We start from the raw sequence: 14,856 nt of genomic DNA on the forward strand, positions 1-14,856 counted from the left end.
ACTGTCCCCTGCCCAGGGTACCCAGCGCTTGGAATTCTGCCTCTGTGGCTGGCAGCACGGGAAAACACACCGGGTCCCCAGACCTGCAGTTTGGCTTGAAGCATCCCCCCTCTCTCCCTCATGCTGTTGGCTGTATTATGATGTATTACAACTCGAGGCATCCTGAAAAGGACCTGGAGCAGTCACAGGAGCGAACCCTCCTAAGGAAAAGAGGCTTTATGAGGGTGGCAGGCGCTGGGTGAAGGAGAGGGGTCCCGGTGTGGCTGTTCTCCAGCAGCTGGAGATGCGGGAGGTGGCAGGTGACCGCTCAGGGATGCTGTTAGCAGAGGCTGCTGTTGGCTGTAGAGGTTGCTTGGGAAGATGCAGCACAAGCGGCCGCGGGACCCTCGCCATGGCCCTTGCCAGCTCCCGGGAGCCGAGACCCCCCCGGCCACAAGCGTGGCAGCAGCGAGGGCTCTGCTGAGTTGTGCCGGCTGCGTCCCGCGGGGCTGTGTCACCGTGTCCTTGCTCTTACGGAGGGAGGAAGGAAGGGGAGTGCCGGTGCCACCAAGTGCTGCGTGGTGCCCGAGGCAGCAGTACTGAACTGGACCCGTACAGCTCCCGTTCCCAGTTGCAACGGGATGGGGCGGGTTACAGGTGTGTGCGGGGGGGGAGTTGTTTCTGGCTGGTTATAAGGAGTAAATAATGGTTTTACTGCTTGTATCTTTGATGCTAAAAGCAATTTATCTGGCAAGTCTGTTCTGCAGCAGATGCGTAACAAGAGGGAGTTGGTAGCCGTGACTTAGGAGCAGCGTAAGCCGCCCTGTGAGGCGCAGCCCTGCGCTGCCAAGTCCTTGTGCCAGTGGCACACGGGTGGCCTCTAGCCACGCCGCCCTCCGAGCCAAGTGCCCCGGCGTCACCCCTGCGCTCAGATTTGCCCTCTGGAGCGATGCCTTCCAGGAACTGCTTTTGGAGCCCAGCCTGGCTCCCCCAAAGGACAAGCAAAGTTCCCCAAGCGCAACTCCTGCCTGCAGGGAGGGAGCGGGAGCCGCACGGTCCTGCCCGCACCGGGAGCGTTTGCTGCGGAGAGCTGGCGGGCACTGTGGGCTGCGGGGTGTCATTGTCCCCACCATGGCCAGCCTGGCAGAGACAGCCGGGGGGAGCTGAGCTTCCAGCCTGCGTCTTGGGGGGAGGGGGGAAAAAAAAAAAAAAAAATCAATTTTTGTATGATGGCGTTGCATAAACCAGGGAAAGGTGTGGTCTAATGCTACAGGAGAAGGAGAGAGCCTGGCAGGTACGGCTGAGGCTCAGGGGGTGCCCGTGCAGGCTCTGAGGGGAACCGGGCAGCAATTCCTTCTTTACACAGGCAAAACTTTCCTCTGTAAAGAGATCGGCTCCCAAGCACTGGCTGCTCAGGGAACTGACACATTTAAGAGAACCCGCTGTCTTTCTTCACTCTTTATTGTGTAAAAATAAAGTCAACAATTCATGTAATCTCGGCAATAAAATGGAAAAAGCATGAGTATCAGTAGAAACAGTGCATTTTCAGAACTGCTGATGCGGACTGGATGCGTAGTATATTGTAACCCATTCAAAACCCAAAGGAGACAAAGAGAGCAAGTAACAGGAAAAATGTACAGCTTTGGTTAGCAAAATAATGACAAATTAAGATACGTTTATTCTCTCCCCTACTATACACTATATACATTGTGTTGACATCACACCCTTTTAATTTTTTGGCAAATCCGACGCACCTGGGACTGTAGGTGAAACCTTTTCAGTGGTCTTGTTCTTCTCAGCAGGTTGTGCTTGTCGCTTTGCTGATGTGAACAGGTTCTTAGGAGGAACTTAAATTAACTCACGATGGTTTTGGATTTTGTTTGGTGGTTTTTTGTTGGGTTTTTTTTGGTTTTTTTTTTTTAAAAAGAGCACAGTTTAAAATATGCTGCCCTGAGCCACAGTTCGTACGAAGGTATTTCGATCTCGGGGGTTGTGTGTCGCTGCATGTGCTGCTCTTCGGCTGGACGCTGGTTCCCCGAAGCGACGGTGGCTGGGCCAGCTCTGTGCTCCCGGCCGGGGGCGGCCGTGGCCTTGCCCGGCTCCGTAGGGGCCCCTCCACGCTGCACGTCTCTTTGCCACATCTTTGGAGTCGGTCAGGGAGGCTCTGGAGCCCTGTAGGAATTCTCTGCCTCATCCTCCACTGCCACCCAGGGCAGCCCTCGGGGGGTCAGTGGGGGGGGCTGGGGGGTGATTTCTGCAATCTGTAGTACAAACCAGGAGTTTAGAAAAGCAAACCATACAAAATGCATCTATTATTTCAAAATACGCTTCTTTATCTCTTTTTTTTCCTGCAGAATCTCAAAGTACTTTTTTCTCAGGGAGCACTGCTTAATTCTATATTTTTTTTATCTTCATAAAAATACCCTTTTTTTTTTATTGGTAATAAACTTCCCTTTACAGTAAGAGAAATAATATAGTGTATTATCAAAAGCAGAAAGGCTTCAGACTTTTCAGTGGTAGCTAAACTTCCAGGGGACGGTAAAGGCTATTTTTCACCAGCTACGGCGCGTAGGAGGCCTTGGGGGGCTGCAGGCGGTGGGGCCGGGGGGACGTACCTGAGTGCGGCAGGTCGGGGAGCGGGGCCGGCGGCGGGGGGGGGGGGGGTGTCCCGTCCGGGGGGGTCCCGTCCCGGTGCCCACCGCAGCCCGGGGCTATGGCTGTGGTGCTCGGGAGCAGCGCCGGCCGGGGAAGGGGGCAACGGGGCTCGCCTGGGAAGGTGGGGGGGGGGTTCCCTTACCTGGGGAGGGGGGGTCACCCCCTCCTCGGAGTCCCGGCTGCTACTGCATCCCAGGTGGGAGTGCAACTGAGGGGGGGGGGGATGTTGCAACCCTTCCCCAGCTCCGGGGGTACCACCCCCCCCGGGCGGGGGGGGTTTCAGGCTGGAGGGAGAAGAGCCCCAAGGGGGGGGCTCCAGTCCGGGCCCCGCAGCCTTTTAAGGCGCCGGTGCCCAGGGAAAGCGGGGCCGTCCCGGCGGGGGGAGGCAGCGGCGAAGCGGGTGGCCGGGCCCGGTGGGGGGGTTGGGGGGGGGACGGGGACGGCGGGAGGGGGGCGCAGCCGCGCCAGGCCAAGGCACGCAGGCGTTGAAGGACGTTGGCAAGACAGAAACCAGAGGGTCGTGGGGCTCCGGGGGTGGGTGGCCCCGCTGCCGGGGGCATCCCCGCTCCTCGGGATGAGACGGGTGGCTTCGTTCTGGGTTGTTTTTGCGCAAAAACAAAAACAAAAAAAAAAAGGAGGGGAAAAAAAAAAAAGAAGAAAAAAGAAAAAAAGAACCCGATGAGGTTTCTCTCGCTTGTCCGTGGCCCTAGTTGAGCTGGCGACAGGCCTCGAAAGTCCACTTGGTGGCCCCGCCGTAGATGTCGATGTTGGCCTCGGCCCACGCGATGACGTTGCCCGCGAGCGCCTTGGTGCTGCAGGTGGCCAGGCTGTACACCTCCCCGGGGCTCAGCTTTCTGTCCCACACGTTGAAGTGGGCCAGCTCCCCCACGAAGGCTTGCGTGGCGTCGAACCCGCCGCCCAGCGTGTCCTGCGGAGGAGCCACCGTCACGGGGGGCACGCGGCCGGGCTGTCCCAACCCACCCTGGGAACACCCGGCGCCGTCCATCCCCTCGGGTGCAACCAGTCGAGCAGAGACCCCCACACCTACACCCCCCCCCAGCCCTTACCTGCTCCTGCCCCAGGACCAGGACCCCCTGGGGCTTGATGGGGTGGTAGGGTGCCAGGTTCTCGCCGCTGCCGGTCTGCGTGCCGTCCTGGTAGGCTTCCCACACGCCGTCCCGTGTGGTCCAGGTGACGCAGATGTGGTGCCACTTGCCGTCGTTGATGACAAAGGGCAGTTTGGCCACCTGCGGGTGGTGGGTCAGGGTGGTGGGCATGGGGGTCCCCCCCCAGCCTGCCCAGCACCCTTCCCTGCTCCCCAGGGCTGTACCTTGTCATTGATGAGGATCTCCATAGGGTTGTTGCCCCACTCAATGAGCACCAGCTCGTTAGCCTGCCCGGGCACAGCATAGGAAAAGGGGGTGCCCATGCCAGGGGAGGCGTTGGACTTCATCCACATGCAGACGCTGAAGGCGTACATCTCGGGCAGGCTCTTCTTCACCTTGGCGTACATGTAGTTGGTGCGCAGCGGGAAGGTGAGCTGGAACCTGTCCGGGGGCCGGTTGTCCTTCTGGCCTGCAGGGGTGGAGGCGCGGTGGGCTCTGGCCGGACCCCCTCTCTCTGCCCGCTTTGGGGGTGTCGTGTCCACCCCCCCCCCCCCCCGCCCCCCGTTATGTAACGGGCCTTGAGATGGCAGCGAGGAGCAAATCCCTCCGGCCCTGCACGGCTGCCTAATCCCCGGCACAGGGCAGCGCCCGGAGCATCCCTGGCTCCTACTGCGGAGCCCGCGGGCACCGTCTGGCTACGGCTGGGGGAAAGGGACCGCTCCAGGGCTGGGAGATTGGAACGGCTCGGCATCCCGGTCCCCGGCATCGCGCTCGGGCAGAGCGGCTCGGCATTCCCGGTCCCCAGCATCCCGCCCGGCCGGAGCGGCTCGGCATTCCCGGTCCCCGGCATCCCGGTCCCCGGCATCCCGCCCGGCCGGAGCGGCTCGGCATTCCCGGTCCCCGGCATCCCGGTCCCCGGCATCCCGCCCGGCCGGAGCGGCTCGGCATTCCCGGTCCCCGGCATCCCGGTCCCCGGCATCCCGCCCGGCCGGAGCGGCTCGGCATTCCCGGTCCCCGGCATCCCGCCCGGCCGGAGCGGCTCGGCATTCCCGGTCCCCGGCATCCCGCCCGGCCGGAGCGGCTCGGCATTCCCGGTCCCCGGCATTCCCGGTCCCCAGCATCCCGCCCGGCCGGAGCGGCTCGGCATCCCGGTCGCCGGCGAGCGAGCACGGCCGGTGGCGGGGTCGGGGAGCGGGGGGTGGCTCCGGGACCGGGACCGGCCCCGCCGGGAGGCTGGCCCGGGTGTCCCGCGGGCAACGGGGCTGGGGAGCTGCCGGTACCTTTCTCCAGGTCGCTGATGCGCTGGTGCAGCGACGTGAGGGTGCTCTCGATCTTGCCGCGCTCCTCGGACTCGTTCTTGGGGTTGAACTTCCCCTCCTCCAGGCTGTTCACCCGGGACAGCACCTGCCGCTCCAGGTCGTCGATTTTGTTCTGCAGGATGTCCTTCAGGTTGTTGGTCTGGCTGGAGGAGTTCATCCTGCTGAACTGCTGCAAGGGGCGAGCGCGGGAGCCGGCCGTTACCGCCCGACCCGCGGCGGGGGAGGGACGCTCGCCCCGCTGCCCGCTCCCCGCTCCGGGCGGCTCCCCCCGGGGCGGCGGGGCGGAACGCGTACCTCCAGGTTCTCCAGCCTGGTCTTGAGGGACTGCAGCGTCTGCCCCAGCTGGCTGAGGGTCTCGGCGGCGGGCGCCCGCGACAGGTCCCCCATGGTGTTTTTGGAGAAGCCGGCCTTCCTGCCGGCCCCCCCGCCCTTGGCCTCGCCGGGCAGCCCCTCCAGCACGCTCTGGCTCTCGCAGCGGCCCAGTTTGGCCGTCAGCTCACGGATGGTCTCCTTCTGGTTCATGATGGTCTCCTTCTGCTGCAGCACCGTTTCCCGCAGTTGCAGCACCGTACTTTTCAGCTCCTCGGCGGAGCCGGTGCCCGGCGCGGTGGCAGCGCACATGTCCCCGTCCAGCGGCACCGAGGTGCAGATGAACCGCGTCTGCCCGAAGCTCTGCCCGCGGCCGCGCAGGCAGAGCAGCGAGAGGAGGAGGAGGAAGAGGAGGAAGAAGCGGAGGCTGCCGCCGGGGGGCCCCGCCGCCATGGCTGGACCGGGACCGGGACCGGGGCCGGCTCCGCCGCTCTCCGCCGGGCCCACTGCGGCACGCGGCCCCTCTTATAGCGCCCGGGCGGGGCCGCGCGCCCTGACGTCACGGCGCGTGGAATCCCGGCCGCGCCACCGGGAGGAGGAGGAGGAGGAGGAGGAGGAAGGGTGGGGGGGAGCGTGAGTGTGTGCGTGAGTGTGTGTGCGCGGGGGGGGGGGGGCGCGTCCGGGTGTGGCTGCGTGTGTGTGTGTGTGTACGAGTTGAGGGGGGGGGGGCGTGGGAGTGAGTGGGCGCGGGCCCGTGGCGAAGAGATCGTGCTAGCGGGGGGGGGGGCGCGCGCGCAGGGGGTCCCGCACTGGAAGGGGTCGCCCCGCGTTCTCCGTGGGGTCCGTGTCCGTGAGGGTCCGTGTGCGGTCCCACACCCGCCTCCCCCTCCCCCCCCCCACGCCCGATGGCAGCACCGGGGGCCGCCCCCCGCGGGCTCGCCGTGCCCGGGGGGGGGGGGTGTCGGTGCCGTTTCCTTGCCCCGCCCGGGGCTGTTCCCGGCAGCCCGGCAAAGCGTCTCCTCGTTCCCCCCCCTCCCCGGGCATCCCCGGTCTTGCCCCCCCCCCGGCCCGTAATTTCCCCAGCCGGGCAGCCCCCACGGCAGGGGAGCGCGGCAGGGCTCCCGGGCGCTCCGTGGGGAGGACACGGGTGGGCTGTGGGTCGGGGCCGGGGGCTCTGCCCTCCAGCCCAAGCAGCTCGGTCGGGAGCGAAGCCGAGTGCTGGGGGGTTGCGGGGGGGGGGGGGGCAGGAGGGTGAGGGGCTGCCGGCCCCGGGCGGGCGCCCAGCGATGGCTGCGTGTCCTCAGGAACGAGGTGCGGCAAAGGGGTGTCGGTGCACAGCTCTGCCGTGGGCAGACGAGAGCGATTGCTGCTTTTCTTCTTCCTTTTTAAAAGGGAAGAAAAAAAATCCCCAGGCGATGGTTGGATCTGTCCTTGGTGGAAATAAGTTCGTGGCCGTCAGAACCGCCGCTTTTCTCATCTTTCAGCGCTTCAACCAAGGCCAATTCCTCTCCAGTCCCCGAGAAGCGAGCGAGCGGCTTCTCCCCGTGTTTGTTCCCCGCAGCCTTCCTTTGGCCGGGACACCTGAGCAGGAGCAGGACCGGACCGGGCCGGCCCCGCAGCCCCGGCTCCTTGAGGCTCTCCTACCTGTTGGTTTTATCCTGGTCTTCTCTCCGTGGTATTGTATCGTGTTAGGAAATAACCTAAACTGCTGAGAGGTTTAGCTAGCAGGCTGCCTGGGTAAATGTGCTTCTGACTGTACCATAGGTGAATTTGGTCCTCTCGGTTCAGTTCGCTGCCTGCTCTACCCAACCTGCACTGCAGCAGTCCATATGGCTGGAGTATTTCCCTGTGAAATATGAAGCAATTAATTTTGATTAGCGAAGTGGGTCGGTAAAATACAAACACTTTCAGTCCACGGATCCGCAAAAGATGAAGTACTACCGCTCCGTGGTCCTTTACCCCCTTTGTCTCCCCTGTGATGTGGGCCTGACGAGCCCTCTCCGGGAGCTGGAGCGCACCGAGCTGCTCGCAGCAAGACCTGTGGCTGCGTGACTCAGTTTGATGCCTTTTCTGTTGCAGGTGTTTATCTAGCCCCAAGAGTTTTATGACACACTACCTTGGCATAGAGCGTTTCCTTCTCAAAGGCACCTGAGCTGCTTTTGCGAGGCCCCCTTCCTCACCCAGCAGTGCTCTGTGGGTTACAGTTAAAACAGCATTTCATGGCCAAACCCAGAGGGTTGGGGTTGTCATCAGGCCCAGCAGAAAGAGGATGGCAGGGTTGGCAGAACCCCCCAGTTGTCTGCCGTGGCTGGGTATGGCCATTGATGCCCAGCCCAGGGGAGCCAGGGCAGCGCTGGGACAAAAGTGGTCAAGAAGTACGGAGATATGCCAGAGTGCTCAGCACCTCTGTAGCACCTTCTCTGGGATCCTGCGGTGCTTTCGTTGCTGCCTTCCATCCAACCTGTCCCAGTGCTTATGGGGACCGCAGAGACTCGTTCTTTGTAGCCTTCCTAAGGCTTCTGGTTCTTTCTGCTGATCCTGCCCCCGCACAGCAGTTCAGAGCCCCCTGAAACCCGTGAGGAGCTCACCTCTGGTGCTGTGTGCTTTGCTTCAGGAAATTCTGGGGGAAAATCTGCATTTCGACTAGGTTCTTCGCTTCTGGCTTTATTGCCCTGGTTACTTTTCCTGCTGTTTGCTCTCTGTGCTGTAGAGCATTTCAATGCAACGGGAATGGAGCAGAGAGGAGTTAAGGAGGGGGACAGGCAGGATGTGTTTTACTGGGCAGACCAGTCTCTGTTCTGTGCTGGTTTGGTTTTGGGGTTGGTTGGGTTTGGGTTTGGGTTGGGTTTTTTTTTGTTTGTTTGTTTTGTTTTTTCAGAAAAAGGATGCTATGGAAAAGGCTGAAAAGACTGCAGGTCTAATTCTTCTGCCACAGGCAGGAACGCAAACCAAAAATAATGTTACTGCAGGCAATACAATTACACCAGTGTAGAACTGGTCTGAGAGGCAGCTGAATTGGTACCCGCTTCTGTTAACATCTGCATGGTATTGGCAAAGCTGTTCATGTCACTGAACCTATTTGACTAGGAATCTTTTGTCATCCACAGTACATTATGCTGAGATGAGACCAAGGTGACAGGTGCAATAAAATAAACACTCTGATACTATGGTGATGGAGACCGTATAAACACCTAGATAGGAAAAAACAACAAAGCTGCACTACAATAGATAAGCAAAATAACCCCTGTGTCTCCTAATGCAAAGAAAGAACTAGAAAATATGATCAAGATTTCAGCTTTCCCAGAACCACTGAATCATGCAGTAGGATCCGTTACTGCTTTTGTAGGTTTAGGAGCTGTGGGGGTATAATGGAATAATGGAGCCCCTATTATTTTTAACTCTTCTCTTGCCTCTTCCAAAGCGCGCTCTGTAGCTAGCTGATTTATCGCTCTGTAGCTGAAAAGAGCTGAGCACAGCTATCAAGGACCCTTGGAGATGATTTAGTTCTGAACAGGAGCCAGCAGGCACATTTGTATTTGTGATGGACTAGTATCGTTTTGGACAGTCCAGGGTGCTCCCTCCAGGGACCAGAAGCCCTGGATCCCAGTGCCCTCTGCCACCGCCAGTTGTCCAGTGCAGAGGTGAGGTATGCAAATATTCAATCTGTTCAACGCTAACCTTTGTGTGAGAACAGCAGAGTTACAAACGCGTAAAGGACGTTTTTTTTAAGTGGACAAATCTCTTTAATCCCAGGAGCTGGAGCCCTAGGGAGCAGGGAGTAGAAGCTTTCTCTCCTGTTTGTGCAGCCTGCTGTACATAAAACATCTCCTGTGGGGTAATGCTGATTCCGCATTTAAGTCTCCTCTGCGGAGTGGGAACAATATGATCCATTATGGGATGAAGACAGCTTTGCGATGGGAAACAGTAATGGGTAGACTTCATCGAGCGAGAAATCCTTTTGTTTGTGCATCTAGCTGGTACGCAGCTGAGCGGCTGGTCGTGCCCGTGTTCTCTCTGAGGTTCCCAGAGGGATCGTCCACTCCAGCCCCTGCCTGCACACCCCCATCCCCAACATGCTTAAAGCAGGACGTGGCAGTGGCTATGAGGCTGTTCTGTTGGGGTTTTTTTAATATAAAAGCTTGTTCTCAGGGGGACTACAGCAAGGACAGGGTCTCTGGTCACACTATCGCACCGCTGCCTGTGTGGAGCCCACATGTGGAGGGAACAGGATCCTTCCCAAAGCCCTTTGCCTTGTGCAGCCAGACGAGACGCACAGAACCAGCACGCATCTCCGAGCTGCTCCGTCGTTAAGTTTGCAGAATAGTGCGTATGCAAAATGGTTTTTTTACACCTTCTAAAATCTGCAGCTGTCATTAGAACAGCTTGAGCATGGTGTGTAGCTAGTACAAATACAGTGTGTGTAAGGTGGAGTATTCCCTTCTGTAGCAGACAAACACTTTGGACTGGAGTTCGGAAATTTGCTGCATTTTGCTGCAGTCTTTCTTTGCAGATCTCTCCCTCTCTGTTTCTCTCCCTCTCTCTCTCTCTCACACATTCACTCTCTCCCCTTTTTTCCTTCCCTTTCTTTCATTGTTCCCCTCTCAAAAGTCGGTTTCCTTCTAAATTGCCTGACATTTACATCCAGTGAGAATGAGGAGTGCGTTCTTTGTACTAGTAGGACTCAGTGATGCTATAGGGACACAGATCCTTTCATTACAAATAATTAATTTAGCTATATATTGCATAACATCCTAAAAAGCTTTCTAGGGCAATCTCATGCTAGCTGGATGCACAGTTCCTATCAATATTACATTACATTTGGGTACAACAGTTATGAAGTTTCATTAAAAATTTAATTTGTGGTTTAAAACTGCAGCTTTCCCTTAAAAGTGTAGCAGAGAAACCGTTTTGGCTGCTTCAGGACTGATCTTGCATTAGCCAAAAATTGCAGGGAGAGCTGCAGAAGGGGCTCGGTACCGTGGTGATGCTCCCTGCCCAGGAATCCAACGGGCTGGACCAAGAGAGGGAGGGAACTCGGGCTTGGCATCTGGCTATACGGTGTCCTGTTGGGCTCCTGCCAGCTGTGAGATGCTCTTTTTTGAGTATAGAATTAAGCATTAACCTGTGTCTCTGGTTAGCAGCCACACGTGAGCACAAAAAAGACCTTACCCCATTTCACTGCAGCCCACTCCAGCTACATGCACCGATCTGGGGTTAGTTTATGCGTGAAGAAGACGGTAACTTCTGAGGAGTGCAGAATGAGAGAGAGAGACGTGCTGTGCCCTGGGGCTGTGGGACAGGAGCTGGTCTGTAGCTTGTGCAGGCTCCCAGGGAATTAGCTGTGAGCCCAGGAGTCCCAGAGGAGAGGATGCTAATGCCTTTGTAGAGATCACAGACATCCTTCTCTACTGTCTTATGCTGGTGCAAATTAAAAATCTCCTTACCGTCAGTGAAGTTGTCCTACAGCAGGAACCGGGAGACAGGAGGAGGAATAGGGCCTGGTATCATGTTTTGTTAATGAAGTTTTGTTGTGATGCTTCAGCAGCAGATTTGAATGGAGGCAGGTTTAAAACATCCCACATCCGCCTCTCAGTTTCAGAATTGATTTGTACAGTAATTTCCACCCCTATCTGCACACACACACATCAGAATAACCAACAGCTTTGCCTTCCAGACCATCCCTCAAGTCATTTTTCAGCTTTCTCAGGATTTACCTGCTGTAAGAGAAAGCAGGGTGCTGGCTGCGTGATGGATCCGAGTTCCTCGGCAGGACATGGACCTCCCTGTCCTGCCCAGGCCGTGGGACTGGACCTGCTGCTCCTGCCCACAGCCTGGCTCTGACACAGGGACGGTCCAGTCCGGGAGTGCAGCGCTGCCCGTGGGGTCTGCACAGAGCCTGGCCTCTCACTGAAGCACCCACAAGTGACGAACTGTGACTCTATTTATTATCAAAAAATCACAGTGGTCCTTTTTTACCCTGTCCAACAAAGGAGGGGACATTTGTAGCCAGAGCGGGGTGTTTCAGAAGTCAGCACTGTCCTGGTGTTTGCTGTAGGTCTTTGCAAAAGATCGCTTCCCCTCCCCCCGGAGAGGATAATAATGGGGAGTGGGTTCCTAAATCCCTTAAGCTTCTTTGATAGCTTCAATATTTATCTGTAATCCTGCTAGCGCTTCTGAATAGAAACAGCCCTGTGTCCCTGTTGCTCTGGGGCTTCTTCCCACCTTGCAGTGTTCCCTTTTCACAGCAGAAAAGGCAGGGCAGGATGAGAAGGAAACATCAAAAGCCAGCGACACTGTTGTTGCCCTAGTTTTTTCCATGATTATTTATTATTTTGCACAGTCTTTTGCTCTCTTTCTCCCACGCTCTCTGCTCTATTATGTTAATGTATCGTGGTGGGTTGACCCTGGCTGGACACCAGGCGCCCACCAAAGCTGCTCGATCACTCCCCTCCTCAGCTGGACAGGGGAGGGAAAATATAACGAAAGGTTCGTGGGTTGAGATAAGGACAGGGAGATCACTCAGCAATTACTGTCACGGGCAAAAAAGACTTGACTTGGGGAAATTAGTTTAATTTATTACCAATCAAATCAGAGTAGGATAATGAGAAATAAACCCAAATCTTTAATCACCTTCCCCCCACCCCTCCCTCCTTCCCAGGCTCAACTCCACTCCCAATTTCTCTACCTCCTCCTCACAGTGGTGCAGGGGGATGGGGAATGGGGGTTGGGGTCAGTTCGTCACTCGTCGTCTCTGCCGCTCCTTCCTCCTCAGGGGGAGGACTTCTCACTCTTCCCCTGCGCCAGCGTGGGGTCCCTCCCACGGGAGACAGTCCATGAACTTCTCCAGCGTGAGTCCTTCCCATGGGCTGCAGTCCTTCACGAACTGCTCCAGCGCGGGTCTGTTCCACGGGCTGCAGTCCTTCAGGCACAGGCTGCTCCAGCGTGGGGGGTCACAAGTCCTGTCAGCAAACCTGCTCCAGCGTGGGCTCCTCTCTCCATGGGGCCACAGGTCCTGCCAGAAAATGTGCTCCAGCGCGGGCTTCCCACGGGGTCACAGCCTCCTTCAGGCATCCCCCTGCTCCGGCGTGGGGTCCTCCCCGGGCTGCAGGTGGAGATCTGCTCCACCGTGGACCTCCATGGACTGCAGGGGGACAGCCTGCCTCACCGTGGTCTTCCCCACGGGCTGCAGGGGAATCTCTGCTCTGGTGCCTGGAACACCTCCTCCCCTCCTTCTTCACTGACCTGGGGGTCTGCAGTGTTGTTTCTCTCGCATATTCTCACTCCTCTCTCTGGCTGCAGTTGCTGTTGTGCGGCAACTTTTCCCCCTTCTTCAATCTGTTCTCCCAGAGGTGCTACCACTGTCGCTGATGGGCTCAGCCTTAGCCAGCGGCGGGTCCAACTTGGAGCTGGCTGGCGTTGGCTCTGTCGGACATGGGGGAAGCTTCCAGCAGCTTCTCACAGAAGCCACCCCGGTAGCCCGCCCTGCGACCAAAACCTTGCCACACAAACCCAGTACGTGTATGTGGAGGCTGCGCATGCCTCTGTGCACACCTTTGGGATGGAGTTGAAGGGAGGATGGATGTACGGCAGGACAAGTCTGGAGGGAGTTCCAAGCGCATACAAGGCAGACAGATGACTAGTCTGGGTCGGGCAGATATGTGTGCAAGCGCAGGTATAGATGCAAGCCCTGGATCAGGGAGCTGGGAGCTCAGTGTTGGCACCTGCTCCCAAACAGGGAGAATCTGGAGTGGAGACGGTGAGGTCTCAGAGAGGCAGAGCTCCCCAGAGGGAGGAACGCTCTGGTCCTTCGTGGTGGGTGAGAGATCTGATTGTCTGTGCCAAAGTCAATTTGTGTTTGTGCTCATGATGGTTTGGAGTTAAAACGCAGCAAGGTTTTAAAGACAGGATGGGTAAAGATGCTATAATGCAATAGGAATTCATTGCATTTGCCTGCTGTGAGGGCTGACCCCTGCCTAAAGTGTAGCTTTTAGTGGGGGAAAGGGGCTCTTAGGACATTGAAGATTCTTTGCTGGCAAGGGTGCCATTAGGGCTGGGTATGTTATTGATTCCTTTTCAAGACTTGAGGCTTAAGAAGCTGCAGAGCTAGTAAGTGTAACTGGAATGACATAGAAGCTGCTTCCAGGCAGTAAGCGAAGCTGGAGACATTTTGGCTGGTGTGTGGAGCTGACAGTTCTTGAGCTGAAGATGCAAGGAATGGCAGGAGCCCAGTGGAGGTCTTCCTAGCCGGTTCTGAACCAGGACTGGGGTGGCAGTGGAAGCCCTGAAGCACCGTATCTTTTAGAGGTGAAAGATGGACTTGCAAAACGCTGGGCTGCTCCACACCTGGAGTGATGCACATTTCTTTTATTATTTGTTACAGCATTTTGCACTACTAGAATTGCAATGCCATCCAAGCTTGGGAGCATCAGCACTGCCCTGCTTTACTTGTGCATAATAATAATAATAATAATAATATTGTCAGCATGTGGTCTGTGGGGCTGATTGCCTTATGCTGTTACTTCTTAGGGCTTTTCTGCATGGGAAATGCAAAATAAATTAAATCGTTAATCCAGAATATGCTAGCTATGCGGCATTGCTTCCAAGGACAGAAACTCTTGGCATGGTCTTTGGAAGCGGAGTAAGCTTCTCATTCTCGCCACATCCTAACTGTTCAATCAGCAGTTTAATGGGAAATCATTAGTGGACTATAAATTCACACTTTATATTTATGTAGTGCTTATTTTACCATGTAGAAAAGCCTTTACTTTCCAGCTGTATGGATGCTCCCCAGTGTAAACGACAGAAAGAGAAGTTTGTGTATATGTTCGTGTCACTTCCATTAATTATAATAAGACTAGCCACATTATTTCTTAGAAACCTGCTGAATTTCAGCAGCTAACATATCAGCCATGAAACCCACCAAGACTTAGAAAATAGATGTTGATCACTTTGTCACTCTGTATCAGGAACTGGAGTTTGAAATATCCTAGGCATAAGGAACAGGTTTCCACTGATGTATTTCATGGGAATGGTAAAGAGAGGACTAGAGAAACATGCTGATACCATGGGTAATTACCTTTCCTAGGTCTAGGAAGAGATTTTTGGTTTTCTCCATCTAAAACAATGTTAGTAGTTAACACTACAGGAGCCAACCCAGGCTGTATTTTTCCATTCAGGGTTTGTTTTGGTTGGATCCCAGCCTCTTGGTTGTTGCCTCTTTTATTGCTCACCATAAAACCAAACCATAGTCGTTCTGATTCTGAAGCAACCTCTGCATCATTGCGCAGGGCATTTCCAACGGCTGCTCCGTGAAATAACTTTCACATTCCCAAGCCCCAGAAGAAGATGGTAAGAACTTCCTGTAAAATGCTGAATTACTCCTTATTAGCCAGTTCAGCTCTGGTTAAAGGGAATGTCAAGTCCTGCCTGCCCTCCGTGGGAAGGTGCGCTTGGCAAGGTGACTGCAAAAAGATATGCCAGAAAACAGG

General features: G+C 56.4%; 2 protein-coding genes across 3 annotated transcripts in view; one reads left to right on the forward strand and one right to left on the reverse strand.

Annotated features, from left to right (window-relative positions):
• Positions 1 to 14,856, forward strand: part of RPTOR (regulatory associated protein of MTOR complex 1) — a 201,921-nt gene that overhangs the window by 15,540 nt on the left and 171,525 nt on the right. The window lies entirely within an intron of this gene.
• Positions 1,423 to 5,874, reverse strand: NPTX1 (neuronal pentraxin 1). The gene is made up of 5 exons (XM_052808275.1): positions 5,354 to 5,874; positions 5,021 to 5,228; positions 3,965 to 4,209; positions 3,702 to 3,881; positions 1,423 to 3,562 (listed from the first exon to the last, which is right to left on the reverse strand). The coding sequence occupies exons 1-5, from the start codon at positions 5,819 to 5,821 to the stop codon at positions 3,341 to 3,343; spliced, it is 1,323 nt and encodes a 440-aa protein (XP_052664235.1). The 5' UTR covers positions 5,822 to 5,874; the 3' UTR covers positions 1,423 to 3,340.

The sequence above is a fragment of the Harpia harpyja genome, chromosome 14 (genome assembly GCF_026419915.1).
Source record: "Harpia harpyja isolate bHarHar1 chromosome 14, bHarHar1 primary haplotype, whole genome shotgun sequence".
NCBI lineage: Eukaryota > Metazoa > Chordata > Aves > Accipitriformes > Accipitridae > Harpia > Harpia harpyja.